This window comes from Strongylocentrotus purpuratus, unplaced genomic scaffold (assembly GCF_000002235.5).
Source record: "Strongylocentrotus purpuratus isolate Spur 01 unplaced genomic scaffold, Spur_5.0 spur5_scaffold_14, whole genome shotgun sequence".
Lineage (NCBI taxonomy): Eukaryota > Metazoa > Echinodermata > Echinoidea > Camarodonta > Strongylocentrotidae > Strongylocentrotus > Strongylocentrotus purpuratus.
This window is the reverse complement of record NW_022145599.1, coordinates 22,624,169-22,646,896: the sequence shown is the minus strand read 5'-3', so window position 1 is coordinate 22,646,896 and position 22,728 is coordinate 22,624,169. Positions and strand designations below refer to the sequence as shown.

The following is a 22,728-nucleotide window of genomic DNA, read 5'->3' as shown; positions in this document are numbered from 1 at the left end:
GATTTAGCTTTTGTGTATAAAGAGAGATGTGTGATTATCTGGTAAAAGCAAATATTCTTCTAATGAAAATGAGCAGGATTGCTGAAACCATATCCAAAATGTTACCAGACAAAATTACGTCTTTCAAGGCAGTTTCTTTTTAAATGCTACAATTTCCCACCGCACATTCAGTGCAAAAACTCAGAAATCTGTGAGGGCAAGTCCTTGGCATGTTTCACGGTGATCTCATTCAGTAATTTCACTTTGCCCATTCCCCCCCCCCCCCCAAGTTCTGCAGGTGGTCTTTGAACAAAAGACCTGCTTGAAGTACACACATGACAAAGTAAGAAAAGAGATAAATACTTAAAATATGATACAATTTGCCTGTGCATTAATAATGGCAATATACATGTTTTCAACACCGATGTGTTCAAACTCTGTACACAAATAACAAAACAGAGAAAGAAACTGAAGTTTTCTCAACAAATTAAAACATGTTGAATTAGTTGCCTCTAAAATGCACGTCTGGGGCCTGCCCCAAAATAGATACACAAGAAGATTAAAAAACATGAACACAGTATGTTCAAGAAGAAAAAAAAGGCATATAAAATGACACTTATATAAAGAAGAAGGACAGCAATTTACTTCAACACTGAAACTGTTTCAAAATTGTCACAAAATATTTGTGCTTTTTTTCTGACATCACATCATCAACAAAGCTTCTATTTTCCCCTTCAATTTGCAGTTCATGGTATGTCCTGCCTGTTTAATGTCCTAACCAAAAGCTCTTAGTGTACACATGAACTTGTACACTTATTCCTATGTTAGACTTACATACTAGACCTATAATTACAAACAGAACGTATAGTATATTGCTAATGCATATAATTGTTCTTTATTAATTAGGTCTCAAAATCATTTATTACTTTATGCTACAAAATCTATTCATGCCATAACATTTACACCTAGGTATTACGGTTTCATTATGGCCTACAATCAAGATAATTTATTTTGTGTTCCTGATTTTATCATGATTTTATCACCATCATTTTTTAAATGGCCCCAGCTCAGGTCAGTTTTAATACATATCAGTCAAGCATGTGCATTTTCTTCTAGACACATCTCATGATTCCAATAGAACATGGATCTTTGCACAGTGAATGCACACACAACAAAGTTAAACCAACTGGGAAGAAAATCAGCCCAGAGTGGTCCATAAAAGATGATTATACATTCAGATAGAACCTTTACATGGCCCAGGAATGTTACAAAGATAAACAACAATAGTTGTCAGACACACAAATAAACATGAACTTAACCAATGACCAATGGTCCAAACAAGCCATGATAGTTCAAATGTCTTTGTATTTCCTTGTACAGGAAAGCTTCACACCTGTCTTACTGGAATACCGGTAGATTCCCATATATTTATGTAACACAGCCCTATCATAATGCAATGCTCAATTAGACTACTGACTAAAAGCATTATATCTCCCAAGTAAAAAAAATCATGGCACTTCTTGGACAAACCAAAAAAGACAAACCAAAAAAAGACTGAACATCGAATTTCTAGTCCGTATTAAAAAATGTACCAAAATCCATTGATGCAACAAGATATTCAAAGAAACCAACCAACAAACTTCATAAAACAGAGATTTAAAAAAATCTGCTATGCTGAGTTTTGACTAATTCAATTATCAGTACAAGCATGAAGCCACTCGGTATGTTAAATTCCAATTTCTTATATATTACAATGAGAAATGTTGAATCAGCTCAAGCATATTAGGAGGAAGAGAAAAAGGGTACGGAAATAGAAAAAACTTTTATTAATTTACAAGCTGGCATAAAAATGTAAGATTACTTAGGCATTTATAATTGTTTGAAATAAAGTAAAGGTGTCATATGCCAGTGCTGCAAAAGGGTCAAAAATCGGTTATCAAAAAATTTAATAACTACTGACCAAGAGAAAGGCTCTCTCTATTGAATTGAAACATGATTATTGCTTAATACTAATTTCAGCTATGATTACGAGTTTCAAATATATATAAATATTTGCAAATACTCTGAAGTATATTTCTAGTCAGCTGATAACACTACAACAGAAAGTTAGAAGAGCCAAAAAAAAGTTTAAAATGGAGGTAAAAAGTAAGGTTCTGTCAAAAAAAGTGAAAATATTTTTTACAGAACACTCAAGGATATACATGTATATGACTCTCTAACAATATTGCAAATGCTGGATTATGATACAACTATTACAAAACAAACATTTTAAATCATGGAGATCAGGAAAACCCTAACCGTACCCACAAATAATCTTTGTTGATAAAATTTGATGTTCAAAGGCAAAGACATTTTTTTCTTTCTTTCTTTTTTTATTCCTCAGGAAGAAGAATCGCCAAACATTTTTCTTGACCTGATGAGTATATGTCCAATGTCAGCATAACTTACTTGACCTAGAATAAGTTCGTTGTAGGCAAAGTTTCTACCACAGCTCAAGTCTTTTTTGAGCGAACATGGATCCATGGAGCAAATAAAGAAACTATCTTGTGGCTGTATTCACCATTTGCAATAATCATTGTGGAAAAGCATAAAAACATGAAGTAAAAAACTGATTACTCACAAATATTGACTAGACAGCACCAGGATATGTAAGAGTAGTAGAAAACAAAAGTTAAAAAATACATATATATTTATTTAATGCCACTACGTCTCCTATAAGCCTCTGCCCTGAATTTGTTCAGTATAGGAAACGGATGAATTCATTGACGACATATCATGATGAAAACAAAAAGCCTATGATCAACTGACAACTAATAACCCCAAAAGGTAATCGGATCATCTTCCTTAGTTATACTGTCACCATGTTTGAAGCTCATACCGCAAGTAGTTCTTGACCTATTGTGATAACAAGGGTTATACCTCTAACTTCAAAACTTTACCTCTTTGACCTTTGACCTACTTATCAAAAATCTTATGAGATTGTCTTTCAATAATAATGCATACTACACTGTATAACTAAGTTTGAACCTCATATCTCCTGTGGTTCTTGAGATATCGCGATAACGAGTCCAATACCGGGTATTTCATAAGTTGACCTCTGTGACCTTTGACATAGTTTATCTAAAATCGAATCAGATTGTCTTCCTATGGTGATACAAGCTATCATCAAGTTTGAAATTCTTGAGATATTGCAATAACAAGAAAGCGGGACGGACGGACAATCCAAAAACATAGTGCCTCCAGTCCAGTACCATCTTCGGTGGGCAAGGCATTAAAAAATAATATGCAAGAATACAGGTCTAAATAATGAATGCTTAAAACAAGATGTAAAGAAGAATTCAAATTTTAAAAAGATTTTGGTACTATAACTCATCTAAAATGAAAAATAATATTTAAAAATCCTCTTTTCATTTTTAATTCTTTCTATAGGCAGCAACAAACATGATTTTGGGGGGATCTCAAAAAATGCAATGTATGTATAAACCATACCAATGAATAAGGAAACCTACAAGTAAAAAAGGTGCTCTGAAAACTAGAATCATATACATTGAGGAAAGAATGCTGGCATTAAACACTAATGACATCATTTTTTTTTCTTCATGGTAAGTACTTGTATAAATAGGAAAAAGGGAACAAAAAATTTCAAAGTTCATTTCATAATATATTACATTTATAGGGGAAGGCACTGAATACACTGGCAGCAACATCGAAACCATCAATTCCTGTGCTCAATTAATTGTAATGCCCTTACTTGACATAGAAAGATGTGCAATTCAAATTGTAGATATCTACTTGAAATGAAAAGATGGTTCAGTGCATGAAAGATCAAGTCTATCAGTCATATTTTGTTTAGTTCCTCTGCAATCCTGCAAGAGGTTTAGGAGGAAATATGTATTTGATCTAGCTTTCATAACAATATTGCTTCTAACAAAATTTATCTTTACCAAATACCAATTTTGTTAGGGATTAGCCTGCATACATGTTTCTGTTTTTGCGGCCAATTGATTTGATTCTTTCTTCTTTGTGGAGAGTTATATTGGAAAGGCTAAACTACTATTTATCTAACCAGAATCTCTTAGGGGTTAAAACCTATGCAGACATTCTAGAGGGCTGTGAATGGTAAACCTTGTCTCAGTCATAAGACTTATCTGGACTCATGCATGACTATGCTCTATCTGAACTCACTCAACTACAGTATATTGATGGTTCCGTGACGTCCTTTGATCAAAATTTGAGCAATAAGGACAAAATTGGCAATCTTATTGACTCCAGATGGATGTCACTGACTTTGCTATAAAATGTTAGCTACTTACATGTAGCTTAGTCAAATGGTTCAGAGTCTTTTGGGGTACAAGACCCAGCACCCCTTACATTATTCCTTGTCAGTGATTAGATTCAGTAAGACTACATCTTTGGGAATCGTTATTAATGTCTGGCAATTACTTGGAGACAAGACTTCTCTACCTCTTTCTTTCAACAATAATGCACTTCCTAGTATTTCTATGCCACCTCAGGGATGGTACACTAACCAGACTACCTTTGACATTGACCTTTCACAGGATAACTTTTTCTAGTTGACATTCCGGAAGTGACCTTTTAGAAGTTCAATGACCTCATAAAGCCTGGATCACGATGTCGGATCAGACAACTTTACTAGGTGTGTCACTGCATGATGATGTCGGATCAGACAACTTTACTAGGTGTGTCACTGCATGATGAAGTCGGATCAGACAACTTTACTAGGTGTGTCATTGCATGATGATGTCGGATCAGACAACTTTACTAGGTGTGTCACTGTATGATGATGTCGGATCGGACAACTTTCCTAGGTGTGTCACTGCATGATGAAGTCGGATCAGACAACTTTACTAGGTGTGTCACTGCAAGATGATGTCGTATCAGATAACTTTACTAGTTGTGTCACTGCAAGATGATGTCGGATCAGACAACTTTACTAGGTGTGTCACTGCATGATGATGTCGGATCAGACAACTTTACTAGGTGTGTCACTGCATGATGATGTCGGATCAGACAACTTTACTAGGTGTGTCACTGCATGATGATGTCGGATCAGACAACTTTACTAGGTGTGTCACTGCATGATGATGTCGGATCAGACAACTTTATTAGGTGTGTCACTACATGATGACGACACACAATGTTTGTTGCCATGGTAATTTGTATCCAAAGTTTTTAACAAGTCCTTCCTCAATTTTCTTTCAACATGGGATTGTTGAGTGCCAAGTGCTTTCGTTGTCAATGAACCATTAAATATAAAAAGGATGAAAACTCAAAGAAAAGCTGACAAACTTTGAATTAAAAAAAAAAGAAGGTCAAACCATGCACACACAAATCCTCTTTTCTTTTTTCTTTTTTCTTTACAATATCTAGAACCGCCTAAGGCTTGCAGAAATCACACGAGAGATGGGGATGAAGAAGTTGAGATAGAGAATGCAATCTTCTCCCTATGTCCTGTGTTCTCGAGATCTTGATGCCCTTTCCTGAAGAATCTGAAAGAGGAAGAGAAATAGAGATTTAAAGTGTTAGGTTACAAATTCACGGAGTGTTCTAGGTATCAATAAGATTAAACAAAAACATGCTTAAAAATACAGGTGCTTACTGCAATTGATGGATGAAATCTCAAAGTGCCAGGATTCTTTTGACATCGACTTTAATAGGAAGGGGACATAATATACAAAGACCTGTTGAATAACCATCCCTTGCATATATTTTTTAATTAATTACACTTCACCTCAAATCCAGTGCCTTTATGCTACATTTACACTATGTTCCCAGTGGCCAAGGCAGCCTCGTTTGCCCGAAACGTAGTGCACCGTGGGATTTTGGCAATATTTTTCTCTGTGTTCAAGTTTTGTTAGGTCTTGTCAAGTTTTCTCACGGTCTTTCACGGTATCCGTGACGGGCCATGCAGGGAAAGGGGCTGCTGAGTCCCGGAGGCTCCAAGGCGCACTACGGTTCGGCCCCGGTCTACCACGGATGCCAGTACATTCCCTCCTGGCCCGTCACGTTCTGATGGGGTACCTCACGTTTCCCACGGTATAAAAAGAAGGCCTCCCAAGCAATAAAGTACAGCGTAGGATGCTGCTGGAGGAAGTCAATGATGAGCTCCTTCTCATCCTCCGTAAAGGTGGTGACGACCCTGGGGGCTGCCCTCCTCCTAGCTGGTGCGTCTTCCTCAGCCTCCCCAGCCTCCTCAGCCTCAGGTTCATGTTCCAGTTCAGGGACCGGGTCAGCAGCATTAGCATGCTTCTCTTCATTTGGCAGGGGTGAACGGCGAGGATCTTCAGGCTGTTCCTGTTCCTCTACTACTGGTGGTGGTGGTGCAGGACGGAGGGCCTTCGAACGTCTTGGCTTCTTTGGTGGCATGGCTTGGCCTTCTTTCTTTGTATTGTACATGTAGTAATGTGTCGTTGATTGCTCAGACTCGAATGAAGCTCCTGCCGCGCCCGTCTTTTATATACTTCCTCCCGACCGTATGCGCCATGTCAGAACGCAACGCGCCGCGCCAGTAAACCGTCAGACGCCGGGATGCGCCATGATGAAACGCGACAAAACGGCTACCATACACCCTGGCCTGCAGTGAAAAACAAGGCAAACCTTGGCAAAACGTGGCAAAATGGGACAAAATGCGCAGCAACTGTGAAGCAACGTTGACAAAACGTGCACTAAACGTAACAAAACTTGAAAGGACCGTAAGATGCCGGGGAATGCGCAGGCTTCCCGTCCCACTACGGACCACCTCAAAGTTTTGTTATGGCCTATTAAGGACTGTCACGTTGTGTTACATTAGCCCCGTTTTACTACGGCCTACTAGGTTTCTCATCCGCACCGTGACTGCCGTGGCAAATTTTTTGACAGTTTAAAAATCTGTCACGTCAATCCCGTTTCGTCCACGGTGGCCCGAAACGGGGTTGCCGTGGCCGCCGGGAACATAGTGTAAACGTAGCATTACCCCAATATGAACAAATTTTCACATTTTGTGGTTTGGCAAATCAACTTCGAATCCACAAAATGTAGTTTATAGCATACCCAGAGAAAAAAACATTTCTGTACAATCAATTATTTGTTCCTGTTTTTGTATTTTTCATTGAATTAAAACAGATTCACAATATTTACAAATGATTGGGCAGGTGTCATTGAAAATTATGAGCAACACAATACATTAAAAAAAAAAAAAATATCAGGCAGCATATCAATAGAACCAATCGACTTATGCGTAGTTGAATCTAAAGAGATAACGATTTGAAGAAGAAAAGGTCGTTCACTAGCCTTTCGAATTTGCTGTCCTGGATGGGTCGGAAATTAAGAAGAAAAAAAGCTACTTACCTTTGCCCTATCTGAGTTCTCCCCTGTTGATGCCCCTGTGTTGTTAAGTTCCTTTGACACCACACATAAGAATTCTGACTGGTCTTCATTGCCATAGTTATAGGATGAGCCTATGTTTACGAGCTATACAGAGATATAAAATAATGATAATACATGAGATTTGTTAGGCCCCAAATCCACCTGAAATCAGATTCTCAAGGCATGCTTAAACAAAGAAAAAGGAAATCATGTACAAGCATCTGCATTAAAAAAAACAGCAGAACAAAACAACAGAACTAGATTAAATATGATTTAAGATATAAGTACAGATACCATGAAAATATTGGAATTGAACAGCCTAAAAGGAGAGAACGTTCTTGAAAAATTTGAAGTACTGCAGCATTTTGGTCTTGTTTGTTCATGTTCTGTCCACAGACAATTCTTGGTCTCTCTTTTTAAATGGCAGGTTATTCCCCAAATTTGGGAGGATGTCGGTTAAACATACAGAGATTAAACTGGGAAAGTCCAAGGTATTTGCTGTCCCATACGTTACCATGAATAAAAGGAAACTGAACAACAAACAATATCGCAAGGGTAATTTTGCTTGATATTTGATCTGCTCCAAGCTGTAGGGCTATTTTGATATACATTGTGATTAACAGAAATACATGTACTAGAATGACAAAGTCAGTAATGTAGGGGACAAAATACCTTGGAATTGCCATGACAAGTTCAATTATTCTGTGACACAGCTTATGAGGACATGGACATATGATCTTGAAAACCTTGAGAAAAAAAGTCTTGTTACGGTCAATAGAACATTGGCCAGAAATATGTCCAATTGGCATGGGCTTTATAAATCTGCAAACAAATTTAGCAAGAAACATACTCTTTAAAACCGTTATAATGTACATCTCATCTAGCAAGTACAAAATTGAGACAGTACATGAATGTACATATTACAGGTAGAAAACCAGATATATAAATAACCCTATTTACATGTACATGTATAACACATGACATTATGTGTAATATGATATCATACATGTATCTAGCAGATGAATTTCTGTATGCTGAGAATGTAGTTACTTAAAGGAAGAAAGAGCATGCCAATTGGAATGCAGCCAGGAGTAGATATATACATGTGTAGTTAAAACAGTTTCAAACGGTATATCCTGAAGGGAAGTCAACTCATTTCTCTTTTTGTTTGGCACCGAAAGTTTACAGACTTTCCCTTTGCTATATGATAACAAAAGTGAAGTAATATAATGCAGAACTTCATCTCCTATGAAAAAAAATAATGAAGCCACGAAACACAGCTTTTGTAAGATCCTTCATTCCATACAAATTGATACAATTCTGTAAACTAAGCAATGAAAATCTTTAAATAATAAAGTCAATTACTTATTTATTTTTGTAAGTTTTGTTACAGAAGTACTATACCCCCCCCCCCCTATCCCAAACAGAGAGGTTGCTTCAAAACAAAACCCTTTCAGATTAAAAAAAGAGCCTGTTTTTCTTCTGGAATTTCAAATCAAGTTATGAATTGTGAAGTGACATACATGTATCATCAAAATAATATGAAAGGAAAGAGAAATTGGGAATGACAGCATGTAAGTTGTACTAAAACACAAAATGATGATTTTGATACACATTTCTAAACTTAGTGGCACCACATGGATTAAACCTGGGTCAGTGCAACAGCAACATTACTATAACTAGATCCTCCCTATTCAGCACATAGCTATCCTCCTGCCGACTGCAAAACCATAGTAAAGAATTTTCTGATGAGCAGCAAGCACATATGGCCACAAACCCTTCACATCTGTACCACAGCAACACCTTAATAATGATGATAATAATAGGCATTTCTATAACCCCGTCTATCCAGAAATTCTATTCCGAGGCGCAATAATTTTTACCCCAGCTTTAGCCTAGCTGCCATTACAGCGCTCCTGCATTTCAAGGAATTAATTCCTGCCAGGTACCCACTAACCTCACCTGGGTTGAGTGCGGCAAATAAAGATTGATGCCATGCCAAAGGACATTAGTGCCATGACGGGGATCGAACTACGACCTTTGAATTTCAAGTCAAGTGATTAAACCACTCAACTATGACACTTCTCATATATCTTATAGGGAAAAAATTAACATTTATTTTTCGGGGGCTACTTTTCAAGTTTGCCTGCATTTTTTGCATTGAACTCTTTGCAAATTTACGGGGGCTCTTTTCTGATTTTTCGGGGCTCTTTTGGGCATTTCGGGGGCAAATTCGCCCTGAGCCCCCGTGTATTTTTTTCACTGTTATCTTATAGAGCTAGGAAGGGGTATTTTGACAGGTTACCTGCTCAAATCGCCAGCCATCTGACATCGTTGATACCATCTGAGTGAGTTCTTCCTCTTGACATTGTAATACCCGATACACATGTTTTCTTGAACCCTGCAGAAGACAGAAATCAAGTCATAAATCGTGTGAGTTTATTTGCACAAAGAAACACATTAATCTGGATACCAACAATCTGTGTCTATGCTACATTACTCCAGAAGTTAACAAATAGAACATAATCTAAACTTATTATTATTATCAGAAATGTTGGATGCTTAAACAATTTCCATGTTATACACACCATGGTAAGGAGAACGTAAGTACCCTCACTAAAAAATAAATCTAAAACCTAAAAACATATTAAATCACCAAGGCAAAATATAATGAAATTAGCTTAATTTTCGTCACATTTATGTATTTTATAACATACAAATTTAGTGAGTACCGGTAAGTGCACGTGCAGGACGTTCACTGTGTGCAATTATTTTTACTTCATCCCTACTTGCTTTTCATTTACAATTTATTTTTAAAATGCAGTAGTTTACTATGCCATGTGAATGGGCCCGGCCCAAAGGCTTTGAAGTAAAATCCAATGCTAACCTGAGAATTTCTGGCTTCCCTTTCTTTCAACCTCTCCTTGACAAGCTTTATTAATGCAGTTATATTGTAGAATTCTGCTTCCTCTAGTATACCTGGAGAAAAAAACACAGAATAAATATACTGAAATCATGAAAAAAGGACATGTTTGAAACCTAGAAAGTATTAATTCATTGTTTCATTCACAGCTTAAAAAACCTCTGTCTACATGCCTTTTCCAATGTGTACAGGAATTCACAGCATATGCATACTATAAACCTTAGTTATAGTTATAGTTACAAGTTTATTGATTTCCTTTGAAAAGAAATAGTGAAAATAAATGTATACGTTGATATTCTACACACACAAAAAAAAATCAAAAATAATCAAAATCAAAATCAAAACCTCTGGCATCTGACGATTTTGACCTCTAATCGTAAAAGATACCCATACATCAAGAATAGTAAAATACCCCCCCCCCTCAACCGAGAAAGAGAAAGAGAGAGAAAGAGAGAGAAAGGGAGAGGCGGAAAGTGGATACAACATGAATTTATGAGACACCACAAAGAACAATTTCATTTTATGTTGATTCCATAGTTTTTTTAAACAAAATATAAATAATATCATGTTGGTACCGGTACTTCAAAAAACACCTACATAATTATGTGGATTTTAAAATGTAAATACTACTTTACCTTCTTCTGCTAAGTCTTTATTGATAACTAATTTTCCATGTCTGAGATAATTTAATATAGGCCCAAAGTACATGGGATCTCTGTCTATCAGGTAGGCATCAGTTTCATCCTACACAAAGAGCGAAAAGAAAAGAAACAAAATATGTTAAGAATGCTTTATCAATACAATATACTTTTATAGAGATATCGACTGCTTCGAGAGGCCTGGCTGTTTTATAGGCTTAGGAGAACGCGTGCACCTCTTGCTATGACCCAGAGGCACGCCGAGGGGTCATGGCAAGATGTACAAGTTCTCGAGAGCCTATTTAAATCAGCCAGACCTCGAATATTAAAGCAGTCAATATGTCTTTTATATGCCGAATTAAAAAAAAAAAAAAAAAAATTCCTACATTATCCTTTTATTGAGTAAAGATTGGTTAAAACATCACAGAAAATCTGAGAAACTGTTGTTTAACTTTGCTGGAAGAATGACTGAAATTTTTGATCAGTTGGAAATCGCAGACAAAAAGCACTGTTTGGTGTCCTCGCTCGCACAAAGGAAATTTTAACACGTAAACCAATGGGTATCGCAGCAAAAATTAACTATTTGCATGGTAACCAGAATTTTGAGGGATCTCACTCTTGGACTATTAACCAGTTTCGGCATTTTTCGTTTCTTTAAAGGAATGGCTAAAATCCTGACTCCAATTTCGACCAATCAGATGGCTGGATTTCTTAAGTGAGGTATATATTAAATACAAATATTGTCTGCTTTGAGGGACACTGTTAAAACTATTGCCCAAGGTGATCTCAAAACTGTACTGTGCCCGAGAGGGCCGAGACAAAGTCAAGGGGCACAGTGAAGTCTTAAAATCACCAAGGAGCAATATAACTGAAAAATAAGCAGTCAATATTTGTTTTATATACCACATCCAGTGTCAATACTCAAAATGAGGAAATTTAATAAAATATCCCAATCTGTCAAAATGGATTTATTTATTTGCATTACAGCGCGTCACACGCAACCGTTGCCTACTTTACATTGTATATGCAAGTAGAACTATGCCGGTAAATATCATTCATTATATACCTCACTTAAGAAATCCAGCCATCTGATTGGGTGGATGATTGCAGTCATAAACTTTAACTATTCCTGTAAAATTCCCGGTAAAATTCCAGTTACCATGGTTACCGGAAAAATAGTTCGGTCTTGGTGAAATACCCATAGGTTCACATGTTAAAAACTGGTTTGACCGATCGAGGATACCGCAAAGAATTGGTCGGTAATTTCAATATGGAAATCTTGATCGTACTAAATTGCAAATTGAAGGCAAAAATGGTTGAAGAAACTCTCCCAAGATTTCAACTTCTTGATGATGATCAAATGCAAGACTTGCTGACAGTAAGAGCACCAAAACGCGTACGTTAAATTCTCCATAATATTTTTTTAAATGGATCTCGTAGGCCTAGATTCTAGTAAGTAGGTCTAGTAGTCTCGGGCAATAGCACAATTCTAACCTTCCCTTGATCGTATAAAAACAACTATTTCTCTCAAAGCAGTCATTAATAGTTTAATACTATACTATACTGTCCAGCAGTCAGTAGCGAATCGCATGCCTGCAGTTTTTACCAATCAGAGGCTCAGAATCTTATAAATATAAAAAGAAAGGAACCAACAAATTTTTAATTTGGAAGTGAATTAATGCAAAACAATTTTTGATATAATATTTTAGGTATTTGCAATTACAAGCATTGCTTTGGAGTTCAGCCTTTTCCATTTAACATCCATGTCATTGCTAGGATGATCTAGACATTGGCTACGCAGAGGCAAGTATGAATGCACGGATGACTACCGGTATGGTTACATCTTTTGTACATGCATCTCACCAAGCCAAAAATGGTTGTTGTGTCTGCAAGCTCATGTGCATATAATGATGTGACAACTTTGTTGCCATAAGGATACTCGCTACAAATACCCTACTTTATTTTAAGAGAATACATGTAGGTCTAATATTAACACAAAGTTAATGCACAGATCATAAAAATGTAGGATCATATGATTCATATCGACAACATCAACAACAAAGGTCAAAATTACATGTAAAATAGGGGCCTGGTGCAAATGTGCAGGCGGCAGGTCCCCATACATTTTTGCTTCATTAAAAAGCTAGTATGAAACCCTGCAATCAGATTTCTACACTAATATTTTGACTGTAACCTTTAGGAGAGCAAAATGACCCTTTTGAATAATTTGTATTTAGAGATGCTTCTTTCAGTAGGTTCCCTACATGCATGATGTTGTCATTTCTCCCACTGCTTTTATGACAATTTTGGCAGCACTTAACAGGCATGCAAAGTAAGAAAGGTCAAATGAAATATTCATGGTCCATCACGTTCATGCATTCATCATCATGTAGGTATTACCTATTCATAATGCACTGGATCATACAATATGCACAACAAACACAAAAATAGAGCAAAAGATCACTACCGACTTGTTTGCAATCGGGGGGGGGGGGGGGGGGCATTAATAAAAAAATATGGCATGTTCTGGGAAGGGGTACTGCTTTCAAGTTATCCCTTTGATTTAATTTGTATACTTATGTGTGCATCAATGTTAAGTACATTGTACATGATACATGTTTTATTTCATGGATTGCAAACCTAGCAGTGTTGAAAGGACTGGTGTATAAAACTAGAAATATCGCAATCTGTATTGCTGCGCAATGCAAATGTATCCTCCGGCAGTGGCAGCGATATTTGTGTCATTCTTATGTTCGAAGGAGGGACAAAGATCCTCTCTCCCCTCCCTGAAACAAAAGGATGACGTACATGTACATGTACATGTAGAGATGGCCACTAGGGCCTAACTAGTGGCTTGGACTATTGTCAAGACTAGGAGCAGCATCACCTAAACAATATGTGTGTGAATTAGAGTATACATGTATTGCATCTCTACAGATAATTTTAGAGAAATCTGTACAAAAGATAGCCACCAAAATATGACATTTGACCCTATAACAGATGGAACACAGGCGGCAGCATCACCAAAAACTATAGATGTGTAGATATTGCTAAGACACACCTCCAAACAAATTTGAAAGAAATCCGTCAAGAGATGTGGCAGTTATAAACTCATAATCTTTCACATACATGTACTTTCTCAAACAATTTCTCATGCACAATTTCTATTTGCATGGCTGGCCGGTCGCGGCGTACAATCGAGCTTGCTGATCTACATAGGGTACCTACAACCGTGACGTTATCACAATGCAGCTCATTAAGTTCAGATGGGGCTGAAAATTAATTATTTATCTGCTTATTGTTCAATAACAAAAAGAAACATAAGTTTTATGTGTATGTTTTTGTATTCTACGTCCAATCAGTTTTCCATTTATGTACATTGTATAGTTTTATTTTTATCACAGGTCTTTAAGCTTTGATTTTTTTCCTCCTCTAAATCAATGCCATATATCTATTCAGAAACAGCAAAGTCCCTACACAGTTTGAAGAGGCAATAAGAGACCAAAATAACTGAGATCAATAACAAAATGTCTCCACTACCACCAGTTATTACATAACAGAAATTTATTGATTTTTACCAGCCTAGTGTGATGAGAATCAAATGACTCCCTCAACCACAGGGTATATAAAGTACCTCATTAAAGATACTGCCTGTACGTCCCATTTGCAGGTAAAAAAAATTAAAAGGTTAAATTCCAACAGCATTTGAAAGACAATACTTATTTAGAACTTCCCTCAAAACGAATGAGCTTTTTGTGGGAAAATAACGATTATTAGTTGTTGAATCGACATATGTGATTGCAATCACCTAAGCAATAGTCTGATTTTCAGACCCTTGTACCGAATGGTCGTATGTTTGTGCTGCACAAAGATTCAATCAGTTTAATTTTGGCAATTACTAGTACCCGGTAGTGAGTTATTGATGTAGACAAATGCTCATGAACGTATTACAGCTCATTTTATGTACATGTATGTTATTACCAAAGAAAAAAACATGTCGGTCAGTCACTCAATAGTGCCTGACAGGGAAGTCTAGAAAGTAAAAGGGTTTCCTTGCATAATAAAATAATAAAGACAAAGCGCTTGGTAATACAACTTCGAAATATACTTAATAATAAAAAAAGATATAATTGCTTATTAGGAACTCTGTTGATGCGTTGGCAAATTAAGAAACTGGTCACGAATATTAACGATCGTTGGCAACCAACAACATACAAACTACGTTTTGTATGGATATTCTAAAGTTAAGCCGCTTATTATTTAGCTGAGTTTTTGAAAACATAATCTTAACTCTTTGTCATTTCAGTAATATCAATCCGTTCATAAAAGATGTGTCGAAAAAGAATACTGTTAATAAAATCAATTACCAGTGAAAGTCTCCGTAGTATTAAAGCGCACATGTAGTGCTTTTTGGGAAATGCATATTCAAGAATACGTCGTCTCTGATTGGACAGTGGGTTCCTTGCTTCGCCAGCTCCGATACGCTCCATTGCGTAGTACAGGACTATTTTTTTGTTTCTGTTCTCATTCATTTGCTTGGCACTGCAGTTGCGGAGTTAGCCTTGCTTTTTTGCAGGGCCAGCTAATTCTGTACTATACATGTAGGTGGGGCTAGCCCACTTTGGTAAGTTTGTGTCTGAACAGAAAGTGGAATAAGCGTAACCCCGGACTATAGGTTGATTGTTACTTGTAGAGATAATCCCGATGGCAGCTATCATACAGCTTAACTGGGATGTCCGTGCAACGTGCTGGCATAGTGACAGTGCATGGAGTAATTAAAAACAGTGAATGATGTCTATTATTTACAATAAAACGGTGGACGGCTAAGACCCCACTTTAACCCTACAGGTTAAACAGTATTACAGAATTTGATTGCAGTTGGTTAAAAGCTATTAGCATGCCTATTTGGCAGGAGGAAATACGACTGACAGCTAGAGTTCTAGATGAAAAATAATTGTACCTGAGTCTAGTTTACATGTGTAGGTTGAATTATCTGCCTGATTTTCAACAACAAAAATGATGGTCAAATTGTTTCTCATGACAGCTTTAGACCATATGGGAAATTTATACAAATGTCGTATAAAGAATCATCCTATAAGTGTAGCTAAAGGAGGTCACTAAACATGACAGCTGGCCAATAAATGAGTGTGCGGTCATGCTAACTTCGCCAAGGCCCATCCAGTTGTATGATATTTGTAAAATACAGCATCCAGAACTTCATCATAAAATGGGAAGCTGATTCTTTATTGACGTATTGTATACGTTTCTTTATACGACTACAAAAAAAAGCTTAATTCAGTCAAATCACCTTTACCTCAAGAAAATATTTTTCTGTTAAGTGATCTAGCTTAACACTAACAGTTCACTATGTACAAACACTCCTAATGACCTTTAGAATTGGTTACCAGGTACTTTATACTACAGGTAGGACTGAGACATTACAGGTTTTGAACAACTCGGATTTGACTTGATAATTTTAGATTTAAGATTAGAGTTAAGATTAAAATGCTGAACTATTAAATAATTCATAAATAAGATATTATGATGAAGGCATTATAAATAAAACAGCTTTTCTCAATAGCAATGTGCCATTCTTCTTCTTCTTCCAGTATAGTACAGACCGCAGTTGGCGTATTATCGTACCTTGTGCTTGTCTCGTGCCAAGTGTACAGAGCAAGTAAAAAGGCTCTACAAGAATTCTATGTGCAGCTAAAAACAGTCTGAAGCTCAACGGAGCTTAATTCAATAGTTTAAACAATTGTGTATATCACGGCCAAGCTTAAGTTGGGAGTCAAGTTTGTCATGCTTGATATGCAGACAAAGGTCCACTGAATTGTATATTTTAAGTTCTGTATTGCATAATATGAATGTGAAATTAAATTTTGAAATACCTGAATCAAACATTAAAACCCGGGTTTGAGGACGACAGTCGCGGCCCAGGTGGGAACCGTTTTGAATTGGCCTACTTTATACACTGATACTCTTAGTTCAATTTTGAACAAACATGCACCTTTGATAACCAAGACTGTAACTTCTCATCCACACGTACCAGGGTTTACAATAACTCCAGGGATCGAGCTCCAACGCTGAATACGCGGTATGTGCTGTGCATGCATACTTTTTCTTCAACATGTTAAATCGAGGATACAACATAGGATGAATTGGGTTAGGACGAGGAATCACCCTTTTTCCCCATCAAATACTTCTTCATATTATAATTTCAAGTGGTTGAACGGGTGCCCAGAGGAGTCGAAAAATATTGTACATGTAAGTCAAAATTGTAATTACTTCTTTATATTTTTTAAAAAAAGGGACCCAAGCCACTGTTTGAATCGTTTTCTTATGCAGGCTCATGAGCATGCAAGGGTTTTAAGCACACAAATTCGAGTGTGCGATCAGACACCCTGTTTTATATATGCTGCTTCTGTAAAATGTGCTGTATATGAAGGAAGTGAATACATGTACAGCACATTTTACCGAAGCAGCATATTTTACGGAAGTGTCATTACACATGTCAGAGGTCAACATCATTGTAATGTAGATCGTAAATTCTCACATTACATGTGGAAAGGAAGCTTCAAGATGTATCGCTCTGTTAAGATATTTGCTAATATTTTGTTATTTTTTCCTACGATTTGAACTTGTAGTGCATCATTAGGACCATTAGGAGTAGGAGCGGCATAGCAAACGTTAAAGCCACTGTCCAATATTCGTCAGGTGCTGGAAGGGGTGATTTCGGCTTCATGACATTAGGGTATGTTTACCAGCCGCTCCGCGCATGTCTATTGGAGCCAGTGAAGGCTTGGTGATATCAATATTATATTTAACATTATCACCAAGCACTCAAGACTATGCTATATCATGAAATTAGTACACTAAAAATGATCAATTTAGCAATTTTGAGTGAACGGCGCTCTACCATATGAATATTCATATTTGCTGCGCTGCTACCTGGCATGCGTAGACCTAGACCGAAAGCTTCAGTCTCTATAATCGTCGGTTGTTCCACTGAGACTACGTCTGGCTCCACTAGACCTCCGGTTATAGAGACTGAACGACTGCCTATGCCAGCCTGTGTTGAACTTATTCCGCTAGATTTTAGCCGCTAGGCCCCTCCCACAAACTTGCCACGGCCGTATTGTTATGCCCCCAAAATCCCCCAAAATGTCATTTTACCTCGTTCATTTCCAATTTTAAATTAGGCCTAGGCTATAATACATCGGTTCCACTTACTAACTTCATTGATATAATCCGTTTAATGGTCCCTTTTAAGGAAATTATCGGTCAAAATCGACATCCATGTTGAAAATCTTGCAAGCCGTGTTTAACTCTCGCTGCCGTCAATCTCATCCCTTCTAGTCTACGCCGAAGGCAAAATGATTATGAAGGAAAAACTGTGCGCCATCTACACGTTCGTAATGGCGTTATCACAGTTTTTCCTTCATAATCATTTTGCCTTCGGCGTAGACTAGAAAGGATGAGATTGACGGCAGCGAGAGTTTAACACGGCTTGCAAGATTTTCAACATGGATGTCGATTTTGACCGATAATTTCCTTAAAAGGGACCATTAAACGGATTATATCAATGAAGTTAGTAAGTGGAACCGATGTATTATAGCCTAGGCCTAATTTAAAATTGGAAATGAACGAGGTAAAATGACATTTTGGGGGATTTTGGGGGCATAACAATACGGCCGTGGCAAGTTTGTGGGAGGGGCCTAGCGGCTAAAATCTAGCGGAATAAGTTCAACATAGGCTGGCATAGGCGATCGTTCTGTCTCTATAACCGGAGGTCTAGTGGAGCCAGACGTAGTCTCAGTGGAACAACCGACGATTATAGAGACTGAAGCTTTCGGTCTAGCGTAGACCTACTTTCTCTTCGCCATGTTAACTTAAATCAATGATACAACATGGATGAATCATCAGGTTTGGACGAAGAATCACCCTTTTTCCCATCAAAGACTTCTTCAAATTATAAATTTAAGTGGTTGGAAAGATGCCCAGAGGAGCTAGGAGTGAGAAAACACTGTAAGTCAAACTTGTAATTACTACTTCTTTACATTGCGAAAACATGCGACCCAACCCGCTGAATCGTTTTCATAAACGGGCTCTGGAGCTGGAGCTCCGACCTTCACTCCATGCACTCTTCAGCATCATTGTCATTGATGTCAGAGCTCCTTTGAATTTTATACTCCCACCCGGCCCTTGAGTGTATCAGTTTTGTTTTTGATAAGTGCTAGATCTAAGACCTCTTGTTTCTGGTAGATTCCGGTATTCAGTACATTTTAATATAGATGAGAAGGACCCGCTGCATCAAACAGGCTACCGTGTCGGGCCAGACAAAGCCCGCATTGCACTAGCGCTAGCCATCGTTTGAGGGATGGGCGCTCACCTTATCGCTGCTCAAGTCAGGATCATCTTGACATAATCTGCATAGAAATGACTTGGGATCTCGACAAAGCGTCGTCCTCGTTGTCAAAAAATATGTTCCACCGACATTCAGACGGACCCACTTCGCTTTCGCAGGGCAATGTTCATGATCAAAGCAATGTTCGAATCCGTTAACGATTCCATTTTCTTCAGTCTCCATCGTATGTGTAGCACCATTCAGTTCTTTCCCGTTCGTCGCCATTTTTGGTGAATAGTGCAACTTCAAAGAAAACGCCCTCAACAGGTTAATCTCTATTTTCTATACATCGTGAGACTGTAAAAGTTGCTTACGCATCACTTGTCACATACCCTGCACAGCTACAGGAGGGATGCCAAACATTTCACGGGTTACTGTTATGTGTGGCGTGACTCGTCATTATTATCTTATGTTCCAAAATTTTAATGCATTAACCCCTAGCCATTTTGCACCTCGCCCTCATCTTTCTCTCCCAAAAGAAAAAACATGTCCCTCTTTTTAACACATGATACATGAAGCATTTTGATTTTACACTCACGCTTAAATAAATGTATTTCCTAAATATTGCTACAGAGGGGTTGGATGTGGAAGGGGAGTTCCCTCGTCATTCTTAGAAGATTGTGTCAAGCAATGGTGCTGACAGGCGTACGTAGGATAAATTTAAAAATTGGATGACACAATAATGTGACCCCGCGAGGTAGCGAAGAAATCGAGCAGGAGTGGATGGGGGAAGGGGGTTATTCCATCAAACGTCGTCAATTTTTATATCCTAACTTAAAAAAACCTGGGGTTTTCCTGCATTTCAAATTGTTCACGTTTCTTTGTTTTCTTCCACACTTTACAGAAAATAAAGAGAGACATCTGAAATAGAAATCATAGATGTATATGGTAGAAGCACTGGTTACAATGATACTCAATTCACAAATCAGATTACGTAAATTGTGAGGAACCTATCGAAAGTGGTGGTTGTAGATTATAGGTTCCTAATAAAACAGACATTGTAGATCATAGGCGTAGGAAGCTTTTTTGAAGTAAGGGGGCTGCAGCACTTACCCTGAAAATCTGAATGTGCGCAAAGGCTCTTGAGCGGACCCTGGAAGCTCTGGATTCTAGATGCTCTCATGTGCAATATCAGCCTTATTTTAGTGCATTTTATGACATTTTTTCAGAGCAATTTAGAAGCAATTTATCATGAATTATGATATACCAAATGTAAACTGTGAACATATTGGAGTATAGCCATGAGGCTCATGGCTATACTCCAATATGTCCACAGTTTCCATTTAGTATATTATAATTCATGATGAATTGCTCTGAAAAAAATGTCATAAAATGCACTGAAATAAGGCTGATGGGTTTATGTTTTGTTCTTCGAGATTTAACAATCACCTCTACCCGTGGACCAGGGGCGGTGGAGCGTCATTCAAAGTGAGGAAGGGGAGGGGGTGGAGGGCACCAACAAAAACGGCACTTTCTGGGGGAAATGGGCACCTACAAAGGAATAGCGAAAATATACATTTTTTAAACATTAGTAGGCCCTTACACCCCAACATTATGATACAATTATCAGAGATCATTATTTCATTGTTTGTTTTCTCTTTACATGTTCAAAGATAATATCATACTTTGCAGTTGGGTGTGATGGTCTGAATATTTATTTGTGAGCAAGCGAGGGGGGTATTGAGCTCTATTTTATATCTACCCACTCAGCCCCGCCTCCCCCTTTGACTTCTGTTCCTTAAGCAAGTATGTTTGTAACGTGACTATATTATATTCTTATCTATTTGATTGTGGGAAATGATCAAAAATCTATTTGTATTTATTATAGGACAGTTAAATAAGGTTTCTAAGTGGTACACGATATCAGTGTATTTAATACCTTTAGTGCAGTACCCGAATGACAGATCAAAATTTTCGAATTGCTCTGTGGGCCACCTTATCATAATGCTACGCATGTTTTGCGCGAATACAACGTAACAATACAGCTAGGCGTAGACAAGGTATACGCGAAGGCATTGTTTCGTCATGGTCATGTGATCGAATTCCTCGTTGCTGATTGGTTGAAAGTTTAGCTGCTTCACGTCTTTTCCCCTTGGATACCACGCTCTTTGCTAAGATCATAACCACAACAAACCGTACACTTTCTGATATATCGTACAGTGGAGAACACGTAGTGAATCTTCCTCTGAGTTTCCGAAAGCGAATTTGAAGCAATCATTGCTAAAAATTCTGTACTCTCTTGAACTTTACCGACTATACTCCGCTTAATAGATCTTTAAGGTGAGTTTAAGAATAAGATATTTAAAAATAACAATAAACATCAAAATGTAAAATCATTACCCCAGACCCAGTATCATTATAGTGCAAGTGTATACACTCACACGCATTAACATTATAGTAATACTACATTGACTCCCGAAATAAAAGTAAAATAATCAAGAGGTTGGTTGGATGTATTAGGTGTAGGCCCAGATGGACGTGGTACTTTTCTAGTAGGCCTATTTGGGAAAATATATAATACGATTCAGCCCCATAACCTTAAATATGTTTATTATTGAGCTTTACTTGAACGAAGTAAGAACTCCACTAGCAGACATCTTTTTGGTTATATTACACCAGGGTATTGTTTTCACATCTTGGTCTCAAGAGATGCAGACGTACAAATACAATGATTCAGATTTAAAGTATATCTTGATTAAACGAGATAGAATAGATTTCATTTTGAAGTATTGTATATATTTAGGAGATCCGTTATGATTTTCCTTAAAATCTTCAACAGCATGATGATTATCACGACTCCAACAGACATTGAAATGTCAGGTCAGAGACATCGCCGGGCAAGACGTATGAACGGTCGCCGTCAACGACTTGCTCTCGGATCGGTAGTCGACCACGGAGCTGAAATCAACACGGCTCTCGACATGGCCCAATTTTTCCCGTCCATCAGTGCTTCATTTCCAGCTGTTCAAAACTTGGACATATCAGCTCAAATGCAGAGACGGGAACAGCGACTGGCCACAAGACGTCAGCGTCTTAACCTGGGTTCAGCGTCTGATCACGCGGTAGAAATTGCACAAGTCATTCGTAACTTTTCTACCGCGTGTTCTAAAGACGAAGCAGCCCTCGAAGTGGGCAGCGATGGAGTTGCCTTAAAGACAACTTACATCGAGGCAAAGTTTGCCAAAAAAAACAAGGCTTACTCTTTTGCCTACCTCAAAGCGCGTTTCGGACTCATGCCACACAAACGAAAATGAGGAAGTTGTTCGCCAGACAACAAGACTAGATTTTGTTCAAAGAACCTTTTTGTATATATGTATATAATTATATATAGTCTTTATTTTTATTTAAAAAAATATGAGGATCAGCATGCAGCCTTGCTGATAAATCATGAATACGATGGGGGGGGGGGGGGGGGG

At 37.7% G+C, this 22,728-nt stretch overlaps 1 protein-coding gene across 1 annotated transcript; it reads right to left on the bottom strand.

The window, feature by feature from the left end:
• Positions 1-1,193: 1,193 nt before the first annotated feature.
• Positions 1,194-19,567, bottom strand: LOC576677 (BTB/POZ domain-containing protein KCTD5). Its single transcript, XM_776958.5, has 6 exons — positions 19,298-19,567; positions 10,903-11,011; positions 10,232-10,323; positions 9,650-9,745; positions 7,327-7,449; positions 1,194-5,489 (listed from the first exon to the last, which is right to left on the bottom strand). Exons 1-6 carry the CDS (start codon positions 19,535-19,537, stop codon positions 5,445-5,447), a joined length of 705 nt encoding a protein of 234 aa, XP_782051.2. The 5' UTR covers positions 19,538-19,567; the 3' UTR covers positions 1,194-5,444.
• Between the last annotated feature and the right edge of the window lie 3,161 nt (positions 19,568-22,728).